General features: G+C 37.4%; 1 protein-coding gene across 1 annotated transcript in view; it reads left to right on the forward strand.

Moving 5' to 3' along the window:
• Positions 1-478: 478 nt before the first annotated feature.
• The window catches only part of arid5b (AT-rich interaction domain 5B), a 153,120-nt gene continuing 130,071 nt past the window's right edge, over positions 479-23,527 (forward strand). Inside the window, exons 1-2 of the mRNA XM_088351160.1 lie at positions 479-672; positions 901-1,158. Coding sequence (XP_088207286.1) covers positions 652-672; positions 901-1,158 — 279 coding nt within the window. The 5' untranslated portion in view covers positions 479-651. The remainder of the gene's footprint in view (positions 673-900; positions 1,159-23,527) is intronic.

Genomic DNA, 23,527 nt, shown 5'->3' on the forward strand with positions numbered 1-23,527 from the left:
AACATCAAACGGGTCGCATTGAAACGGGAAAAAAAGCAAAGAAGGTGCAGAACATCACGAGTATCTCGTTTCGAGGAACCATTTGATTGGCCTATTAACTTTCATGTAACATTGTTTTTTGTCGACATCTCCTGATTGTGTATGTGGCGCACGCTGTGTGAGCAGCGCGTGCGCGATAATGTGAGAAATGGGCTTTCATACTCACTCTCTTTTACTCAAGTCCTGGAAGGTAAACACTCCAAGAGCGCTACAAAAATAGAATAAAATGGACGTGAATTTTGATTTTGCGAAGGAGGTAAAAAGTGGTGCGTTTAATTTTGTTATTACGTAGTATTATATAAGAATCAGAGGGATACATTGAGAAAATGTTTCAATTTGGGATCGACGTCGCGCCGGCATTGACGTATTCGTTAATAGCGAGGCTACAAAAATAAGTACAATCTGTAAGAATAGCACGTAATAGGTGAAAGGTGTGAATACTTTGAAACACATCACGTGAAGTCCAAACGACGCATTTAAAATGAGACTTTAAAGATATCAGGATGCTTTTTCCAAGTCGTTGGTTATGTGTACCTTCTAGGACCTGCGGGGATCCATTCAAGCCAGCAAGTTTGGAGAGCGTGTTGACTTGAATCAATTCATAACGTCGCGATGGAGCCGAACTCACCCAAGGTAAAGGAGGAAAAACAGAAATGGCTCATTTCAGATTTTATAAACACATTTTCTTCGCGTTTTTGCCGCCATGATCACGGCGGTCAACCCGCGTTTAAGACGCTCGACCGCCGCCAAACTTTGACATTTATCGGTGTCAACCGCCGCCGTCCGTTTCACGGCATCATAAACACGAGGCGAAAATGGCAATTCACCTAGTTCTTATTGTTTGTGTTTTTCTCTCCGCAGTGGGTCGGCTCGTCTTGCGGCTTACACGGAGCGTATGTGTTCTACAAAGCCTTTCAATTCAAGAACCAGGACGCCGAGCCTCGGATTCTGGCATTGGGGGACTTTTTCTTGGTGCGCTGTAAACCGGACGAGCCCGTGTGCGTAGCCGAACTCCAGCTACTATGGGAGGACAGGACAAGTCGACAACTTTTGTCCAGCTCTAAACTTTATTTCTTACCCGAGGACACTCCACAGGGACGCGACGTCTCCCACGGAGAGGTAAGCGGAGATTTATTTATTCATCGGCAGTGGCTTGAATTGTCTCCGGCGCCCCCTCCTTCTCCTTCTCCTCCTCTCCCCTCCCTCCGTTTTCTATTCTGATCCCTGGCATATTTAATGTATTATAGGGGTCGGGAACCTTTTATTCTTTTTTTTATGTTTTATTTTTTTTATAGCCTTAAAAGCAAAGTATTGTAATTATTTTCAAGAGCTTCAGCATATATTCCCAGATAAAATTCAACAAAACCCCCAAACACGCTCTCCAAACAAAAGCTAATTATTCAGTGCATTATATTTTACTGTGTGACGTTCGATGATTTGATAAAACAATCAATGGAACAAGATGAATGCCAGGGCATGTATCCTACACCAAATATAGGTGGGTGTTATGATTCCCTTTCCACTTGGTCGTAGGGACACTATTTCATGTGGTGTATGTGGGGCAAGTACAGCCTGGTGGCGCCCATACCTGTCAACCTCCACGGCTCCATGCCCGTACAAACTGTCGTATTTTCCCGTACAAAATACAAAATAATCCAAAGTAAACCATATTTTTTTTCCCCGAATGATCCATGATGGGAAATCCCCAGGCGGCATACGCATGCGCACAGTAGCATCAAACCGCTCGCTTCGTTTGCAACAAAAAAACTGATACAGAGATAGAGGCTTCCGCGGCCAACTCCTTTGACTTGATTGATTTGCCGTTTCGTGATAGTCAGTGTATAGCGGATGGTACCCATCATTGACAAATTTGCGTTTTTCCGTACAGATTTCCTTGTACATCGTCTTTGTCTTAAAATGCATAAAAAATGTACTTTGTACGGCAAAACCTTACAGGTTGACAGGTATGGTTACCTAAAGGGACAGTGTGTAGTATTTGGCCACTAGACGTCGCTCTATTGTAGTGCAACCGAGAACGACTGATAAAAATAAATAAGAAGGAATACAAACTATAGAGATTTAAAGTGACCAAATCTCACAATTTTTCTAGTAATTGTTTTGCCCAGAATTTCACAAGGTTTTGGTCATTGTCAGTACCCATAGCAGCAAGTTGGCGGATAAACCTCTCAACTCCTTCTAGGTGATGCTCGTGTTATGTAAAATAAATGCAAATTCCTCAATATAAGAGTGCATTTGTATGACAGCTCATATATTTTTGCCTATCATTCAAATCCATGTTGTTGTCGTGTTTAAGGAATTAGTTTTTTTGCCACTATGAGGTTGAAAATAATACACACTGTCCCTTTTAAGGTCGTTGAGGTTCATTTTGGAAGTCATTTTTGTCATAAATGTTTTCAAAGAGGAGTTATTTTGTAAACATGTCAGATTACTGCAAATAAAAAGGATATGGATGTATTTACCTTCAGCTATACCTCACAACTATGTGACCGCCCACCCCTGTTGCTCAACCAATCAAATAGGCCTGAATAGAATAGATTAGTGCCTATTGTCATTGATATTAACGTGATGAAACATTGGAGTAACGAGTCATGGAACTCCAGAGTAAACATGTAATAAAGACTTTAAAGTGAATGATAAGATAAAAGACTGCCTGAACAAATAGAAAAAAATGTTTACAACATAGTGCTTAGAGACTTGTATCACAATAGTGCTATGAAAAGTAGTGCAATAATATTTTCAGCAACAAAAATTCCCAAATAAGTCAAAAGACATATACTGTCACAGTTTTCCGTGCTTGTTTAGTGTGGTGATGGCCCTTTGGAAGAAACTGTATTTGCGCTCATTTGTCCGAGTTTTAAGTGACCTGTGGCACCTACCAGAGGGCAACAGGTGGTGGGCTGTAATAGAAGAGTCCCTTATAATGTTGATGGCCCTGCTGCGGTATCTCAAGCCAGCAATGTCTTCCAGACTGGGCAGAGAGAAGCCAATGAATGTTTGGGCTGTGTTGATTACTGTTTGTATGTTTCTCCTCTGTGCCAGGCTGGTGTTTTTGGCTATTTATAATTTGTTCTGTGGGGTTTCATCATAAAGTGTCTCAACAGTGAAACAACAAACATTGTTTAATGAGCTTCCGGATACAGGATTCCATTGAGACGTACAGCCAAAACTGGGTCTGTTGGTCCAACACTGTGACTGTAAACTAGTTTGAATTCTGTCCTATATATTCTCGACCGAATCATGCAATTACTGTGTTGCTTTGATTTCACAGCTACCAATATTGTAATCATGCAGCTTGTCTGAGTCTGATCTCCGAGCCATATGTACTCATGAAAAGAGCCATATCTGGCTTGCGAGCCGTGTTTCGGACCCTTGCTGTATTAATTAGTTGACTTGTCGAGCTTCCGGTGTTAGAAATAATCTTGTCCTGCGCTTGAAAAACATGCATAATACATTTTTTGTGGACTTTCATTGGGGGAACTGTGCAATGCACGTGACTGCGTTGCATCGTGTTGATGACTGTAGCAGCAAATGTGCACTTGTAGATTTGTTTGTAGGTTGACGTCTGTTATAAACCCGTGTGTGTAAATGTGTAACGTCTGAGGTTGACATCGCAAACTGATACCCCCCGTGTAGTTTTTGCCATTTGTATTGCAGACTTTAATATTATATGTCGGGACTAAGGTCCACTGTGGTTCTGTTATCATAATGCAGTCCGTAAAAGAGTGTCGCATGTCGAAACATCTATGTCTATACAGGTCTGACTGTTCCTTGATTTAATTTATTTTAAACATCAATCTAACATTGCCCTTTTTTGCTACATTGCATCATTTTGTGGGAAGAAACATTCTACCAGGCAGAGTCATTTGTCAATACGCATGAGGAAGTAGCCCATAAAAGATGCAGGGATTTTGAAAAAATGATATTATTTCAGGAGGATACATGTCAGTTTTTCTTTTTTTTACAGAAGAAAAACTGACTTCAACGACCAATAAACATGACTTATCTTAACATTTGGGTTACCAGAGCTAACAAAACAAACAAAACCTACCACAGTTCAAAAAAAGCACCCTCTTCACATGGTCAGGCATTGGACGCAGCCGCCAATATACTGTAATTTCCTGATTGTGCAAAACTGATATCAAACTAAACACATTCGTCTTTTGACAGGAACTGAAATGTGCATTAGATAGTTTATTATGCTTGGATTTTCGTGTACCTAAGCACTTCTGTTGTATACCGGGTCAATCAGAAATGAATGTTTTTTGGCCTATTTTTGCACAGTGATCAAGCTTACTTTTATCTCAGGTTTCATTTTATTTTTATCTCTTTTCATAAGGAAGAAGAGATTTTTTACCTCAACGACTTGTTTGCAGGGAAAAAAAACCTTGCATCAAATGTCATATCTTATTTTTTGCTAGTATTGCTACAGATGCCGTTGCTAACAAATTAACACAACGCAGTGTAAACCATGTTTAATAGCTTCTTCATTTAGCTGCAAAAATATAATTTAAAATGCTGTTTTTATCAAAGGAGTACTACAATAATGTTCTAAAAACAAATCTGAAAGTGCCAGCCATTAAAGTCGAAGCACTTTCCTGAGCCCTAGACAAGAAAAAAACATTTTTATAATAAAGGCCTATGGTTACTCTATCTTCAAACAGGGATTGTGATGCAATCCGTTAAAAAATGAGTTAACAAAGCATCTCTGATGGAAATAATGTGCACACTAATTTATCTTGCTCGCTGAGTAAAACATTCTCATAAAATATAGACTGTATTGTATTTTGTCTGTTGAAGCAATTGTCGGCGGCACAATGTAAAAAAACAAAACAAACGATGCCAGTTCATTGTAAACCACATCAGACATCCCCCCCAGTTTTGACTGTACTGATGTTTTTGTTTTGGCACTCATATTTAAATAGCACTTTAATGGAGGTTCTCTGCATACCCATTCCTCTTTGCGCACCTCCCTCCTGGCCGATCCTCTTGTCTTGTTTATGTGCACGAGCGTGGCACAAAGAAAGCCGTGTTTGTACTCGAAGTCTTCCGCTCAAGGTTTACTTGCATTCCTTCCTCTTGAGTAATAAGCGCGCCTATCACGTTTCCCTTTCATGAGAAACATGGCTATTTATGGCCCCCGCTGCAGCTTACACAAGCCATCATCTTTGTCGCTCCGATGCTTATTATGAGCCCCGGGTGTCATTCTGACAAGAAGACCCCTTCCGACTCCCCCCAGCTAGTATTTTTCTCTTATAAATCTTATTGGGCTTTAACACGCTGCAATCATTTAGCGATCACTTAAAGGCCTGCTTGTGCAATATCTGGGCATCGCCCCTCCTCAACACGGCGGAAGCTTAAAGCTCCAATAGTTGCAGACATTTTTTCCAAGACTAATAGGGAATTATAGAAGTAATCTTTTCCACAACCAGACTTTTACTATAGCTGCATTCTTATGAGTATAGGCAGGTGTGAAAGAATTAACAACTGTTTATAGTAAAATGGAAAATCCCGGGGCAACCCGTTGTCAGCATGGAAACCATTTTTCTTCTTTTTGCAGCACAAGCTGGTTTAAAGATATTAATGAAAATAAAAGGTTAAAATGAGATTACGTTTGATTATTTTTATAACAAAATAACATTACTCATTGTTCACATTGAATATAGTTCAAATGTTTAATAAACATGTAGCAATTTTTTGACACAATTGGATTTTATTGTTTTGACTGTTTCAGCTAGTAGTTTCATAAATTACAAAGACTGTCATAATTATTCATATCATTTTGTTGCACTGTGAAGCTTTTTTTTCGTGCTATTTGTTGTTTCAAATAATCTTGTTTATTAAATATAATTTAATTAAAAAACCTAATACTTTAAATTATCACGGATTAAAAAAACACTTTTTCACTAAAAAAGACAAAATTAATAAAATAAAACTGACCTAAATTGTCGTCATTAACTATATCAATATTACATACAAATAAATTTTTTATTCCATGAAAAAAAGCAAGGACAAATATGTTAAAAAAAGAAAGTAATACTCCAAGTTATACAAATTATTTAGCAATGGGAAACATTTTTTTTGCAGATTAATTTATTATGAATTTTTAATCACTTTGAGTATCTGTGCTGACTGATTATAGTCTTCAACCTAACAGATTGGGTGACTTTCTAAAACTCAATTTAGAAAAACCATTGAAGAATAATTAATACATTGCATTTATATATAAAAAAAATCAGACAGTTGACGCAGTGACAAAATCATCCATTGCACTATTTTTGTATGTATTATTTAAAATAATTTATAAGAAAAAAAAACAAAGAAAGAATAAAACATTCTAAAGATTTGACTTACACATTCAATAGGTTTGTTTGAACCACAGCTGGCAACTGAAATTGTTGATACACCAAAAAATGAAGTCAGTACAGTCAGTGCTGTAGCAGCAGAGCATCCGCCAAATGAGCGATTTACAGCACCTGTTTTTTTCCAGGCAATCTCCCATTCGAGTCCAAACGTGGCCCGACCCGGTTTAGCTTCCGAAGATTGGGCATTCTCAGGGTGGTATGGCCGTAAACAAGTACATACCTCCTCAACTATCAAAAATTCTGGCAAAGCTATTCATCATACATTTGAACAGCTTCATTAACAAGTGTATATTACTAATTGATTGTCAGTATGGCTTCAGAGAAATCCCTTCTACGGCTCTGAGATTAATTAATCTTGTAGGAGATATAATAAAGAAGATAGACAATAAATTAGATTCCTTTGGCAATTTCTTAAGGAAAGCTTTCATCACAATAAATCACAATTTCCTACTCATGAAATGAAAGCAATATGGAATTCCTCATTACTCAGTAACATCATATCAATATTTATGGATTGTTGACAGAAATTCAAGATTAATGAACATTAGTTATTGAGTTCCTCAGTGGTCTGTGTTAGAACCTTTATTGTTTTTTTCCCTTTATAAATAATTTGTGTAATGTATCATTGAAATTCAAATATATTTTATATTCCGACTGCACCACAATAATAGGGCATGGTACAAATTTACAAGGACTACAGGCATCACGAACTAATAAAGTCAAGAATTTGTTTGACAAAAACAAATTATCATCTTACGTATCAAAAACAAAAGTAATGGTATTTGGGAAATCCCCCAAAAAGTTGAAATCCAATTAAAAATAAGTAATGTTCAAAGACAAAAGTTAAAGACTATAAGTTTCTCCGAGTTATTCTTAGACATTCTTTTAGCTATATCCTCATAAAAATAGGTTACAATCCTAAAACCTAAGAACGTCCACAGTGATGAGTAGATGTAGACATAATTTGACCCCCAAAAAACCCTTAATATATTGCACGGTTCACTAATCTTGCCTTGCACCAGAGTTGTCAATTAAAAAAAAAACATCACATTTAAATATCCCAATGAAAATTTTGCAAAACTGTTTGAAAAAATATCATGCAAAATTAAAGTTGTTTACGTCTTTAAAATTGTGCTCATGAATAAAAATTCATTAGCGGCATTTTACTATTTTGTAGGGATGATTGAAACTATGACAAATATGATCTCACCCGTGAAATAGACAATTTTACGGCTATCATGAGGTGCTGGATGACCTAAAATTCTGCTGTTATTGCTACACACAATAAGCAAAGCGCAAATAGTGACTGCAGGTATCTGGCGTGACATATTTTCTCATGATTTGTGTGCGGCTCGTATTAAATCTTGCTTACATTTCTGTTCATGTACGTACGATCCTTTACTATCTTATCAGCCCGTCTCTCTGTCAAACCAATACATTTAAAGTGGACGTAGGAAAAGAATGTAATCCTTATCTTTAAGGAAAAATGATGATGCAGCAACAAAAAAAAGACATTACGATGCCAAAAAAGCAATATCCTTCATCTTCTGGTTCTGCATGAATAATGCATCAGTTTGCATCACATGGTAATCGTGCTTTGAAGAACATTTGTGTGCATGTGGGGGTGAGGTGCGTTCAAGTCCATCCAGCCATCCAAACCACCGGCCGTATGACGAAACAAAAGGAAAGTGGACGGGTTCCGACAAGCGTCGGAGGCCCCGGCGACCTTCGCCGACTTTGCCCTGTGACGCTAATCTGAGTCAACGGCGAGCGTTTACAGATGCAACGTGTAATCCAAAAAAACAAACAACAGCCAGTGAGCGAAGAGGCAAGCGGGGGCCGTTGAAACCATAAAACAGCATTTGACACTGTGGGAAAATGTCAACATGGCAAGCAGGAATACATTTTTGTGTGCAGGTTAATGGCATGGAATTGCATTATTTACAGAGAAAACCTAATTGTCATTTAAATTGAATTATCTTTCAAGAGAAATGTGGTAAAGACATAATTCTAAAAAACATGTGAATACATTGGTATTTTGTGTTGACGATATATGGGTCACGGTTAACATGATTTGGGCTTTTTTCAGTGATTGGCTGCTCACTTCCCAGTCCCCTTTTGCTAATTTGAATAATATACTTTTTACTTTGAATAACTTGTTTGTGTGAAGGTAATACTGATCAACTGTTCAATATTTCATTATCAAAAAAAGGTGAATGGGTGTGCAGCGTGTTAAAACACATATTGGTTCAGGCAGTTATGACGTTTTTTTAGAGGACACAGTGTATTATTTACCTAAAACCTCCCAGTGGTTGAAAAACTTAATTAATTAAAAAACAATTTTAATTTGTATCAATAACAATAGACCAAGTTGATTCTTTTCAGAACTATTTGATTTGTATGTTACATAAGCAAAAATACATGAACTATCATACAAACGTGCATTTCTTGACACTAAAGGCATATTCTATCCTATTCTATTCTATTCTTAAAACACTTTATTTTACAGAACGTGAGCCTCATCTAGAAGTAGCTGACCTAATTGTAATAATAATAGCATCTTGCTGCCACAGGTACCCAGAAAACAAAAAGCTTGGCTAAAAAATGACAATAAAAACTGTGGTTTTGGGCTGCATTACACAGTACAGCGTGACTGGCTGATAACCAGTTCAGGGTTTCCCCTGCTCACTGCCCGAAGATAGCTGTGATGGGCTCCAGCGCCCCCGCGACCCTAGTGAGGATAAGCAGTGCAGATAAAGGATGGATGGATGGATACACAATACAGCAATATCTAGTTGTCAAATATTAGTATCTCTTTAATATAAATATTATACAGTAGAACCTCGGTTCTCGACCATAATCCGTTCCAGAACCCTGTTCGAAAACCGATTTGTTCGATTACCGAAATCATTTTTCCCATTGAAAATAATGTAAATCGTTTTAATCCGTTCCAACACCCCGAATGTTTACCTTGAATGTTTAACGTAAACATAAAGCTAACCCAGGCTAATCGTACGTCCGCGTTATCGTAATCTTCCGTACGAAAGATTACGCTAACATGAACGTGTAAAAATAAAAAAATTCAGGTCGTTTACAAATCATTTAGCACCCGGGTCTCCACAACAGGTGGTGAGTGGTTCATTGGAAACGGGGCTCCGTTCCAACACCCTCAATGTTGGGCTCCGTTCCAACACCCTGAATGTTTACCTGAATGTTCAACGTAAACATAATGCTAACCCAGGCTAATCGTACGTTCGCGTTATCGTAATCTTCCGTACGAAAGATTGCGCTAACATGAACGTGTAAAAATAAAAAAAAGGATAAAGAAAAGAATTATGAATAGGATTTCTTACCTTTGTGGTGGTCAGCAGAAGGCGCAGGTGGACGGTGGTGCTATTATTTCTTTCTTAAATGCAATAGTTGTACGCACTACTTTTCTTTTTTCACCTGTAACAACTTTGCTGCTTGCACTGACTTTCTTCGGAGGCATAATTAGGGGCTAAAACACTTCGTACATCTATATTAAAAGCGAAAGCAAAACAAAGCACGTCCGCACGCGATAACAGTTGGTCACGAAAAGAGCCACCTACACCCGTACGCCGCTCAGCATCGCATCCTAGCGTACGCACTCACGCATTACCGGCGTTCGAACTCCACTTTTTTGACCGAACAGCGAAGCAAGAATTTCTCTAAATTTTTGGTCGGACTCTGATTTGTTCGACCTGAGAGGCGTTCGAAAACTGAGGTTCCACTGTACTTGGCTCTCTAGGATAATTAATCAATCAATTATTTATTCAAATAAACAAGGCTATTTTCAAGTAACGATTATCAAACATATGAGCCAATCACTTGGAGGAATTATTTTGTATATGTCAATGGAAAAACAACAAAATCAGATTCAGTAATAAAATTTTGTCATCCACAATTCCCTTTTTAAGGACCATTTGATTATTTTTTTAATTGCTGTAAAATCCAGAAAACAATAATATGAGTTCCAAAGCCTGCGACTGGCTGGCAACCAGTTCAGGCTGTCCCCTGCCCATTGCCCAAAGACAGCTGGGATGGGCTCCAGCGCCCCTGCGACCCTAGTGAGGATAAGTGGCACAGAAAATGGATGGATGAGGTCCAAAGCGGACAGAAAGATGAAAAAGGCTATTTTGGTTTGGTCATTTTGATTCTTCGTAGTTTGTATTATTCCTTGTTTAGCAGACATTGTCATTTGCACTACACAATAAAGAAACTTATAGTGGCTTTAAATGATGGAGAATCCTAATACACTTTTTGTAGGGCCTGACCAGTTAGAGGGGTAACTCACAGATTATCTTCTACCCCAATGCATCCATACATAAGGAAAATGTAGGGTTGTTCAAACAATTCTGGTCAATTATCCAAAATATTGGCTGATGCGCAGCTCAACTCAATCCTATTTAAATTTAATTTTAAGACTACTATTTTTGCACACAAAGTGCAATACAAGTGAAACATGTCTCGAAAAACTAGATAGAGGAGTCCGAGTGCCGTTGCAAAACTAAACAACAATGTCAAACTATGACAAATTATTCACATGAGGTATCTAATAACAGATGATGTACTCAATTTATTTTTATAAAGTTATAATATGTATGTTTGTATTCGTTTACAGAAATTAAATGGGAGAAAATATTTAGAAAACATGGTGTTCCAAGAGCATAGTAGTAAATTGAATTCGCCATTTCCTGGGAATTATTACGAAAATAATTGCAATGTTTGTCTAAAGATAAAAAGAAATCTTGCTTAGTACACTTGTATGGGAAAATGTGAGGATGCGAGGAAGAACCCTGACATTTTTAGTGTCCTCACGAGGGTGTGATTAATGGCCAGCGAGTAAATCTGAAACCCGAAACCGACCAAGATTGGAGCGTGGATGCCAGCTTGACATAAGTGAAAGTCTCACAGGAAATGCGCTGCATTCTTTTTCTTGATTGGCCCACAACAATGGAATCACTCACCATTTTTAAGAAGATTGGATGCCCCGGTTGGGCCTTCGTGATTTCAATTTTAATCAATTGTTGGGGACTTGCATCATATTTGGATCTCAATATTGGATCTTTCTGTTTGTTATCTATAACAAACAGATATAGTTATCATCATCAGTTTTTTGTGTTACATCCTTGCAAGTTTTATAGAAATGGGATAAAAAAAATCGGGAATTGATTAATACAAGTCCAAACATCTGGTACATCAACTTTACCTGAAAGATGAAGGGGGGTTTTCATTGATGAAATGAAAAATAAAATGTATATGCCCAATCTAGGAACTGAACGTTCTTGTCTTATTGCAGGGTGACAAACCTATTTTCACTGAAAGCTTCATTTGTGTAATAGCTCTACGCAAAGTAGCTTTTAATGTAAGCAAATGTTATTGAATGGTATGTAAAATAAAGTAACCATTCCTTGATGTAAAATTAATTCTGAATGTATTCTGTCATAAAAAATACAGTTGCATTTAAAAATAATGTACACTTCTGTTATAAAGTATACATAACATAAATACATTTTTTGGGGACATTTGTTGGACATTTTTAAAATCTACATATTGGCATTGATATGGAAACACTGCCATATCGTGGCGATAAGTTGTCACTTCGTGGGTATTGTAGTTTGCATGCATTTTGGTAAATGTTTGCATTTATTTGTAGACGCTCAGACATTTTAAACTACCGCGGGCCACATTAAATGATGTGGCGGGCCACATTTGGCTCATGGGCAATGAGATGATACATGTGCCTTAAAGGGACACTTTGTCACATTCACCACTAGATGTCCCTGTATTGTGTAGTGCAACATAAAATAAGTGCAACAAAGCACAAGGAAGAAAATAATCTCAGAGTGACAAAACTTCTTTATTCCTTCCACAGCCTATTATAATGGTTTTGGTTGTAGCAGCAAGATGACGGTCCCTCTTGATGAGGCTCAAGTTATGTAAAATGCAAATTTCTCAACCTATAGGTATTTTTAAAAATGCACATTGACAGTTTTTATTTTTGCCGATATTTCAAGTCAATATTAGTTTTTTTTTAAAATTATGTTTTGTTTTGTTTTTATATCTAGGAAGCGCTAAATTATTCATAATATCCCTTTAAATAAGACTTTGTAAACCACTTACCCTAAATTTGACTCCAAAAAGACTTAGCGCATGTTCAACAATCCCAACATTGCATCAAATGGCAGTTTGACCCAAGCTGGTAACCACAACTGGATTACCAGTTTTCTCTTTGATATTATTTCTCATCTGTTTCTCCAGACACCTTTTGCACCTTTGGCATGTTCTTTCTATGACCAAGCAGTGACCTACTGTGCTTGCGCAATTTGATTTTTGTCACACAAGGTTGGAGGTCGGCTTCTTTAAAAGGCTGCAGATTTTCTTTTGAGCCCCCTTTACGCCTTCCATAAAAAAAAGAAAGAAAATGCAGTGCTTTGAATCAGCGGCAGTTTAGCCGCCACACATATGAAGTTAATCTGTGAGTTTGAAAATTATTGTAGTGTGAAGAAAAAGGGTGTACTTTTGTGTATGGAAATGAGAAAAATATTCAACAATATAAAAACGACATTTTAATATTTTAACAGAAACATGTTTACAATTCATCCAATTTTGGGGGGGGGGGGGTAGTTTTGGATGAGAAAATGGCCAGTTACACTAAGCAGAAAATGATTTGGAACGGCAGCGCAGTGGTTAGCGCGTGTGCAGCACGGTTCTGAGGTCATGAACCTCCTGTGTGGAGTTTACATGCTAGCTACATTTTTCTGTACTTTTGTTTTTAAATTATTTCTTAATTTTATGTATTAAGATGTATATTAAACTTCATGCAATAAAAAAACTTTTGAACCAGCCCGATTGCATTTGGAGTTTTTCAATGCTGAAAATAAAAAAAACAGATATTGAAATGTTTCAATTACTTTTAATTGTTCGTTTTTATTTATAAATGAATACATATATTTATTTATTTCAAATGTGTTTCAAAACAATTTTGATAAAATGGTCCCTTTCCAAATAAATATACAATTAAATATAACTGGTGCATTTAAATGTCAACGAGAAAAATCGAAAAGCCTTATCTTTTGTTGTCATGTATTGCCTACTTTGGCAATACAGATTCAAGACTCTGTATTGGCATGGACAAACAATTCAACACATCAATAAGCAATTTTTTATTTGTCCTGGCCTTGCCTGCAAAATTCTTTAACCCAATGCAGCCCGCGACTCAAAGTTTGCTGACCCCTGCTCCAAACTAAAGGATAAAAAAATAATGGCAGTTTCCCAAGAATGACACTGTAATGTGAGCACAACTTCTGTTAGTTCGAATGAGTTGAGCATGACAAGCAGTCAAACGGGTGTTTTTTTTCACATTTGTGTCAATATTTGAAGGAGACACGCTTTAACTTAAAGTGTTTTTGACTAATATTTGTTGGTATTAGCCAACTATCAAATGTTATTCTGTATAAGAGCAACTTTTGCGTTTGCATAGTAATATCAATAGCAATCCGACTTTCCCAACTTTCATAACTACTTTTATGACTTTTTATAATGCAGTCTTATCAGCACGGCCTTAATTCTCAGCCGCTGACAGACATCTTTAACGTCAGTTACCGCTAACTATAAAATCCATGGGGGAGGAGGCGGTTATTCTTTATTGTATGCCAGGGCCCCTGCTAGCACTATGGAGCCCCCTCCTCATCACTGCCACCACCAGTTGAGCGACCCCCTCCCTCCCAGTAACCGCTTGCTCTTTAAACAGCCTTTTGTGCCGAGCTACTGGGCCGTTATGACAAACATTCAGATGGGCCTACTCTGACTTCAGTCATTCAGGTACAAAAATTAATACAAAACTAAATTCTAATCATGCGCTAGCAAATAAATACTTTTTTTTTTTACAAACTCCCCCAAATTTTTTTTAATCGTGGCCCCCATACCACGGCCCCTTGGATACGGCTGCCTCCACATTTGGTCCAGCATGGTAAAATGCACTGACAATAAGCTGATTTTGTTGCTGTTAAAATGTGTTTTGATTTTCTGACTTTTGTTATTTGAAGAATCCAGAAGGGTTATTTGATACACGGATTTGTTGTAGTTTTAAATTGTAGTAACAATGTTCACCACTAGATGGCAGAAATGCTTAGTTGCACTTTTAGATGATTTTGTATCAATAGGCTAAATCCCTTCTTATTTTACAATTTGGAAGGGGAATCAATGATATCTAGCTTTTGAGTTATCCTAAATAGATTTTCATTGTCCTTGAATGGACTTTTTCATTTAGACCTTTGCAAATCAGTCCGTTATTAGGCTGACGTGTTTATTTCTGCACACACTGTTGTTGAATTGTCATCTTTCATACACGTATGGTCCATACCAGCAGTTACAAATTTTCTTTCTCTGCACTGCTTATCCTTACAAATTTTCTCTCTGCCCGCACACACCTTAGTGACATTTGCGTCAGATGTGTGAGGTCACATTTTGAAGGAAAACGATGCTGCGCCAATGGCGCCAAGTATCAAACGTGTTTAATAATCAAGTATGTAGGGCACTGAGGAAACTGGCGCGCTGCTGTTTTTCACAATGCATGTGGTAAATACAAAACACTTCTAGAGAAGAAATTAGTTGATGTTTTGGCTAAGATTATTTATATGATGCAAAAAGGGAGGTGTTACAGTACTTTATTCAATATATATATTTGAATATATATTCAATATTATACAACATTTTAACTTTTCACCCATAAGTAAGTTCTTAACATATAAATCCAAGTTTAACAACAGTGGAAGTTATCTATCAAAAACACCAGTTATTTTTCTGTATCATGGGAGTCATTGGATTTTCCCCTTATCCTCTAGGAAGGATGACAATCGAAGGCAATTTGGTCCGTTAACGCAGCAACCGCCAATGACAAAAAGACAGAGAGTTAACATCTCACCTTCGGCACTATATTACACTTTATGGTTGCCCTCGCACTGTCGTCTAGAAATACAGGTCTCACATTTTATGCTACGCACCCCTCATCCACGTTTTCTTTCGGTGCAGTAGTATATATGTTCTATTTTTTGTAATCGCCATCTTAAGTAGTCACCTGATCTTAAAACACATGACGAAAACAACTTGGAGCAGACCTGAAAACGGCGTCGGTTGTGTAGAGGCATGGTGCTGTTGGCGTTCTGTGACCAAAGGTGTCGGTGGCAAATTTCCCATGAGGTTGGTGGCAGTGTGAGGTGTTCTCATCAGTAAATACATTTAATTACAGGCAATATTTTGGTTAAGGTCAAGATTTAGGTGTGTGACTGTACTCCCGTTTACAAGGTGGACATTTTTTCAATAGGATTTCCCGTTACAAAAAGCAACACACGGGCAACGTCATAATGTGAAAAAAGACGTCAATTATTTTTGAATTCTTTTCTGGTTCGGCACTAGATAGAATCATAAATTTTGCCAACAGGAACATTGGGGTTCTTTTGTAGGTAGATCCAGAAAATACTGTGGAAATTCGGCATAGATATAATTATATTAAAGTAAGACTACAGCAACTGTTATTGACGCAAGGTATTCCTGGACTTCATCGACTATGATCACTCTTCTATATCTTAATTACTTGTCCAAGTATTTTTTTTTTTTGTTCCTTTTCCCCCTTGCTCGATGTTGAAATAATTTGTGCTGCAAGCTTGGCTAATATTATTGAACCATTTTTGTAACTCTTCTATAATAATCACCTTTGCTTTCGTCTGACCTCTGTAACCCTCCAGACACACAAGCATTTTAACAGGCCAGGGACTACCGCAATAGTCTTGTATTGATTGCAGTGGCAAATACTCTGGCACTATTCCACATATGTGTTACACACTGTACCTACTGAGGAAATTAGATTGTATTCATTTGCTGCTTCTATGATTTTTTTCTTTTTTTTTTTTTGAACGGTTTGTTGCAAAAAATAAGTGGGGGCAGCCTGTGTGTAAGAGCTCCTGAATGGCCGATTCATGCATGTAGGATGCCCCTTCCAAGCTAAGTGGCTTAGCCGTGCTGCATTTTGATGGATTGCGTGTAGAGCCAACGAGCGCAAAACTTGGTGGCGGAGCTTCCTCCTCTTTTGTACGCGTGCAAATTGCAAATTCCTGACAGGCACAACAATAGCAGGAATTGAGAAAAGGTTGCAATGTGGCACAGAGCGAGTCATTAACCGGCAACGTTGCCCTCAAGTGAATTCCTCGCCATTGCTGAAATAACGTTTAAATTATTACCAGCTTTTCTGGACGGTGTTTGTAAAAAAAGGGAGTGCTTCAAAAGCTTCTTATTCATTTGTGTACAAAGAGACCTGCCGTTTGGATAACGAATCCAAGTACTCACTTGACAGTACTTGTGGACTTTCACCATTCATGACGAGCCTTGGTTTTGGACACTGCAAAAAATTAGTCTTTTAATTAAAGAGTATTCAATATTTCATATGAGTACATTTTAGACAACAAAAAAATCCTTATTTACAGTACTAAATACAAGAGTGAGCGTAACACATTTAAATGAACCACATTCGTGACTAAAGGGCTTTTTATTAGCACAATACACATGAGAAAATTAATTCAACAAGAAATAGTCATATTACAAAAAAATACATTAGAATTAGAATTGTCTTTAATGTTATTGATGACAATGTAGTGAACATTGTTTGCAACAAAATTTGGCACAGCGATGGCACCACAAAAAATTGTGCCCCTACGACCGTAGTGGTTAAGGGATAACCAAACCAAACCAAAAAGCTCTAGGATAAACACGTAATAAAGACTTAAAAGAGAAAAGTAATATAAAAAGATTGTCAGGATAAATAGGCAAACATATTTACAAGGTGGTGCGTGGAGACTGCTCTAAGTTGTAAATGCATCGTAATAATAGTGTAATGAAAAATAGTGCATGGTAACAGTGCGCTGAAAAGTAGTGCAATAACATTTTATATCTACAAAATTCCAAAATAAGTAAATAAATAAGATCTGAATACCCATTTTTCTTTACAATATCCATTTTCAATACAACTGGCAATATATACTGTATATCTTTATTTACAGTCTGGGGAAGAAAGTCTCTGAGCCTGTTGGTCCTTGTTTAAAGGGACTTGAAGCTCCTACCAGAGGGCAACAGGTTAAAGAGATGTTGGCCAGTTTGAGAGGAGTCCTTTATAATGTTGTTGGCTCTGTAGGAGTATATTTAATGATTGCAAGAATAGTCCTCATTTTGCCTGCCTGAGGTCTTCAATTGCAGAGAAAAATTACCAATTTGGCAAGACTATAAAAAGTATTACAAGAACAGCTAGTACTTCCTGGAAATAATTTTTTTAGAACAGTCATAATGTTTTGAACAATCAGGCATAGTTTTGACAGAACAGAAAGAAGAATGAACACATTCCGAAATTTGTGCATAATCTTGTATTTTCCCCCATACCTTTAAATTTGACATTCTGATTCGCATTGTGTAGAAACAGTTTGAGTAAGTCAGAAAAATTTGTCGTTGCTGTCGTGTTTAGAATGACATCCCAGTTACCAAGGCAACAGCCGATCACACAGCTCATTTGTTTCCTTACAGTGAGCTGTGATTGATTGTGACCTTAGTGGAAACCATGATGATATTTTCATTTGACCAAAATGTGTCACAATGGCCGCCCCCAGAAATGGATAAACACAGGTAGATATTGCTCAGTAATATTATCCAAAAACAAATGTTAACCAAAATGTGTCTTGACTAGTGGAGGCAACAAAACATATCATGAAGAAGTCTTTGTGTGCTAACTACCTATAAATTGTAATTTAAAAATGTCATATTTTCTGATTATAGAAATAAATTGGTAATTTACAGAAACACAGTAGTTATTTGGGTTAATATAATATTTAAGGAAAATAATCTTAAATAATTCGCCTAACAAGCTTTGAGACCGGGTGGAAAATCATGTTGGGCTCTAGAGGGATGCGCGCCACCAGCTTGTACTTGCCTAAGACACATCTCAAGAAATGGTGCCTCTACGATCCTAGTGGTTAAGGGAACCAAACAACCAGTACAGGCTCATTTTTACTCACAAAAAGGGACTTTTGCGATACTGCAGTAGAGTCATCAGTATAAAGGACTCGTCCTGGCTACAAACTCTTTGTCATGTTGCCCTGTGGTAGGTGCTATAGGTCCCCTAAAACAAGGACTAACCAGCTCAGAGACAGTTTCTTTTCAGGGCCATCACCACCCTAAACAAGCGCGCGGGATTAACAACATACATCTTGCGACTTATTAGGGAATTGTCGTTGCTGCTAAATGTTATTTCACTGCTTTTCATTGCAGTATTGTTATGATAGAATTGTTTTAATTGCACTATTATTTGAACATAAGCCAGTTTCTAAGCTCTATGTTGCAAATATTTTGCCCATTTATCCTGACAATTATTTACCCTTTCCCTTTCAAGTCTTTTAGGTGTTTGCCATGTCTAATCTTGTTGCATACAATGTTTCAATGCGCTGTTATAATTGACAATAAAGACAATTCAATGACATTTATGTTAAAAAAATAATTTAATAGCAATAGTTATTTGATGACGAATATTTAAATTACAAATGGCAAACTAATAAGATAATCAAAACAAGTCACGATATCAAAAGAATAATCTGAAAAGAAAATAAGTGACTGGCACTGCAAAAAAAATGAAAAAAATAAAATGAGGTCAGTGGAACAAGAGCATTTTCATCTTGTCCAGTAGTTCCCTGGGTTTTTTTCATTATTAAAAAAAAACAAAAAAAAAAACAGTCACATAGACGAGGTAAAAGACAACAAAGTGGAATTCAAACACTTGATTAATTTGAATTCAAACCAAAAAATATCTCATTTCTTTCTTTTGTTGATTCACAAGAAAAGTTTGTTTTGGGCCAAGCAAGGCAAGGTCAGTCGAGCAAAAAAGGAGATAGAGAATGAAGGCAGATTGTGTTTCATACTCGTTTGCTTTCTCTTGCACGCCCTCCCCCCTCCTATTCATTGTCCGCGTCACCACGTCCATTACTCAATTACTAATCTCCTCTGGCCTGTTAAATTCCTGCGCTGACCTCTCAAGAGTTCAGCAGGCTGAAACCTTCGCAGCGTGACAACCATTCTGTGTGTATGTGTGAGTGGTATATTCAAGAGGGACACCCCCTCACCGAAAGCCCCCAAAAGGCCCCATGGAGAAGATGTGGTAATTGCTACGTAGTAGCTTGCAATTACCCTAATTTCCGGACTATAAGGCGCACCTAAAACCTTCAACTTGGCCAAATATTGGAAAGTGTGCACTACAACCTTTTGCGCCTTATATGTGTTTGAAAATTGGAAATGCGTACAGTATTTATGCGTGTGCGATACTACACGAGTTTTTTCGGTATATTTTTGTATTTGTGTTATGATTGATCAGTTAAAAATATCGCTGTCAACAATCTCAAAACACTTTATGCAACAGGAATTGAACCTGGGTCGTGACGGGGACGGTGGCCAAACCTGACCATTGGTACAGCAGTGATGCATTAAATATATAAATAACTCTTTGGTGTATCTGATGATGAATCAGACTCTCCGTGTTCTTCATTCTCTCACAATTGTTTCTGGCACTGTGGGTAAAAAAAGGGAAAAAAATGAGATATAATGGAATGCCTCGTGGTCTCGTGGTTAGGTTGCAGTGCTCTCACCCCAACTGTCTGGGTTTGATTCCCAATTCCATTTTAGTCAAGGATAGTTTTTGACTGATTAATCATTGCTCTAATATATACCGTAAGTGTATAAAATGCGCAAAGCTTATACACAGTTAAACGCCATATCTCTTACTGTAGTTATATTTCAATGTGCCTTTTATATTTGACATATCTGTAAAAAGAACAATTTTTGGGAGTTCGCCTTATCACCCTTAGTGCCTTATAGTGTAAGAAATGCAGTAAATGCAGGCTTACCTACACTTGCTATTTTTCTATTATTGTAGATTTTTGTAGATTTGTGTTACAACAAAATGTCTGTAATGAGGCTTGTGTAGTATAAATTTAATTTGCAACTTTAAGGGACATTGTTTATTATTTAACGCCTCCTGGGTGGTAAAAGATACTTTGTTATTGTTAACAAAACTATTTATTTGAATAATAAACAAAAAAATGAACTTTGATACAAACATACATTTTTTGAAAGTCCCAATGTTTCATATTTGACAACTTGATGGCACTGTGTTGTCTGGTGCGAGCGAGGGCCAGTGTCACAGTGAATAGCTTGTCTGCAGGCTGTTAGACAAACATGGCGGTGCCCTAAATTTCTCATCCTATGATTTTTATAAATAATAACTTTTGTATGATAGTTCAGGTATTTTTGCCTGGCATTCAAATCAAGGTTTATTTTCTACCACTTAGAAGGCACTAAATATCACACAATGTCCCTTTAAATACTTGTTGGTCAATTAATTTTATTGATTATTACATTACATGAGGCTCCTATTGAGGGGTCTTCGATCTTGCTTCACCCCCTCAAAAAAAAAAAAGGTCACTGTGAGTCTCTGTAGTTTGTATTCTTTCTTGTACTTCATATAACTTGTTTTCAGTTGCACTCCACAATACAGCGGCATCTACGCTGTCAAATATTACAAAATGTCCTTTTAATGAAGATGGAAAAAGTTCAACTCTTGTAGCTGAAGTTTGTTTAGCCAGATAATTATTTGAGCTATATTAGCGCTTGTGGAAGCAGGACAAATCGTCTGAATTCTCTGCCGTACAAAGCAAAACAAAAACATTGAGCTGAAAACTCTAATTATTGTGTCATCCTTTTTCATGATGTGACTCGCTGCAGTTTTGCGTGACATTTCTCCCCCAGCTGGAATATTTCAAGGTGTTGCGTCTTTTCTGAGGCAGGAACGTCAAGTCACTCTAATCCGTAAGTGTTTGATTTCAACCAAATGGCAAGAACCATGAATATTCCCTAAAAATTAAACTTTTTTTTTTCTAGAAACTATTCAATGGTTATTAAAAAATGAACATTAAAACAACATCAACTTTATTTTTATTATTATTAATCATTTCCAATGTACCCTAAAGGTATTCCCAAAAAATCGTTAACATGCAAAATGTGATATAATTGAACATGGTTCTTGCATAGAATTTACATATATTTCATTTGTATACATTTTGAAGACTACACTTATTGTTTTTGTCATCATGAGCTGTGATGTCATCATAGGAACACCAGCACACTAGAAAGACAGTCGCCATATTGTTTTAAGTGTTAATTTGTCGAAGAGGCTACGAGTCTTTTAGGCCATTTTGGTAGCTCTTGCGAGGAATGCCTAGGCATCATGTCGCAGGTGGATGTAGTAATGGTACAACAAAAAGTGTGCAGCTAAAAAGGGGCTAACTGGCTAGAAAAACACAAGCAGGGCTCCAGCGGACCCTTGAAAAATCTTAAAAGGCATTGAATTAATTATTCCAATAATAAGGCATAATTGGCATTGAATTGTCTTAATTCTAATTTTCGCAAGTCTTAAAAAATTGAGCACATTAATGAAATTATTCGATGTATAAAAGGAATTAGGAACATTTATAAATTGTCTTTTTTTTAATAATTCACCGATTTACTTTCGTGCCAACATCGCATGACCACAATAACGCAACGATCAAAACGGTGGTGTGGTTTCAGCCGGGCCTTTCAGAGCAGGCGCATGTCTCAGCTCTACCCACAATTAATCGATCTGGCAGAGCGCTAAGCCACGCCCACCATAGTTACGGTATCTGTGTATCACACGCGGAGCAAATATAGCAGCCGAAGCAACAGCAAGCGACTCTTAAGTCACTATTCCTGATAGCGTAGCTGTATAAGTTTTTCCTCATTATGCAAACTTATCTCAAAAGTCAGTCGAAACGGGTTTTAATTATTATATGCAGAATTATATTCATGGCATCAGGGTGTCAAAAGGCGCTAATAACCGCGTAAGAGTGGATGCAAAATTTTTGGGATCTATGAAAAAGTCAGGAGCCCCATACCAACTACACATAGAAATAGATTCAGATTTGTGAGAGATAACAGTATTGAGAGGATATACAAATGAGTGACCCACATCAAATTCACTAAACGAGAGGTGCCACCTCCAGCGAGGAACATATAGAAACTACATCACGAGCCTCACTAACCTGATCCACCGAAACACAAACCGCACATCGTATCTCGTAATTTACAAGTTTTTCTTGAATTACGAAACACCACCTTCGCTTATATTTGTTTTTGTCATATTCTTACGAGGTATTCCAACAGTACAGTGAGTATAATCAAAGAAAGTGCAAGTAAAGCGGCTGCAGTAACTTACAAACTTCTCCCACTGAGAACTAAACGACCCAACAGCAGCGTGATAAAAATAAAAAACTTACTGCTGAACAAATAACTTTGTTTTGCTTCCCATTGTTCCTATGCACGTTGAGTTGGTTGAGATGGTAAAGCTGGCATGCCATGCATTCTATGTGATACAAAAAGGGGCAGGGCTGTTGTCTGCCTTGCGTTCGGATTGGCTGAAACCAGCGCTGTGGGATCTATTACCTTGGGACAGAAACGTTTACTTTGGACCACGGGAATGTATCAATTTAATGAGAAATGGCTGTCCGATGAATGTTTTTTTTGCGATGGCTATGTGTGCAAGAAATATTTGGTGTTTTTTTTTTGTTTTGTTTGTCTCAATTGTATGTCGACTTAGTCTTAAATTCACCTTAAAAATCATTAAAAGTGTCTTAAAAGTCTTGAATTTAACTTGCCTTAAGCTGTAGGAACTCTGACATGGAGAGCCACCAACGCGAAGCTAACTGGGATTGATCAATGAAAGGCAGCCGCATCCTCTGCGGAAAAGGCAACACATAGTCAGCAGCCAGGCTAACCGGAAACCAACAACAAAAAGTATCTAATGCGATAAACGTGAAGCCAGATGGGAATAAACCAAGGAACACGACAAAATTGGGGCTAACTCCAGTCTAAGCGGTCAAATAACACACTGTTGGCAGCCAACCAGGAGCATATAAAACAGAAAAGCCTCGACAGCCTTGCACCCTAAACACAAACGAAAGCCAAAATTGCCTACCTCCAAGCAG

The sequence above is a fragment of the Urocampus carinirostris genome, chromosome 13 (genome assembly GCF_059441175.1).
Source record: "Urocampus carinirostris isolate Australia breed hairy pipefish chromosome 13, RoL_Ucar_1.0, whole genome shotgun sequence".
In the NCBI taxonomy this organism is placed as follows: Eukaryota; Metazoa; Chordata; class Actinopteri; order Syngnathiformes; family Syngnathidae; genus Urocampus; species Urocampus carinirostris.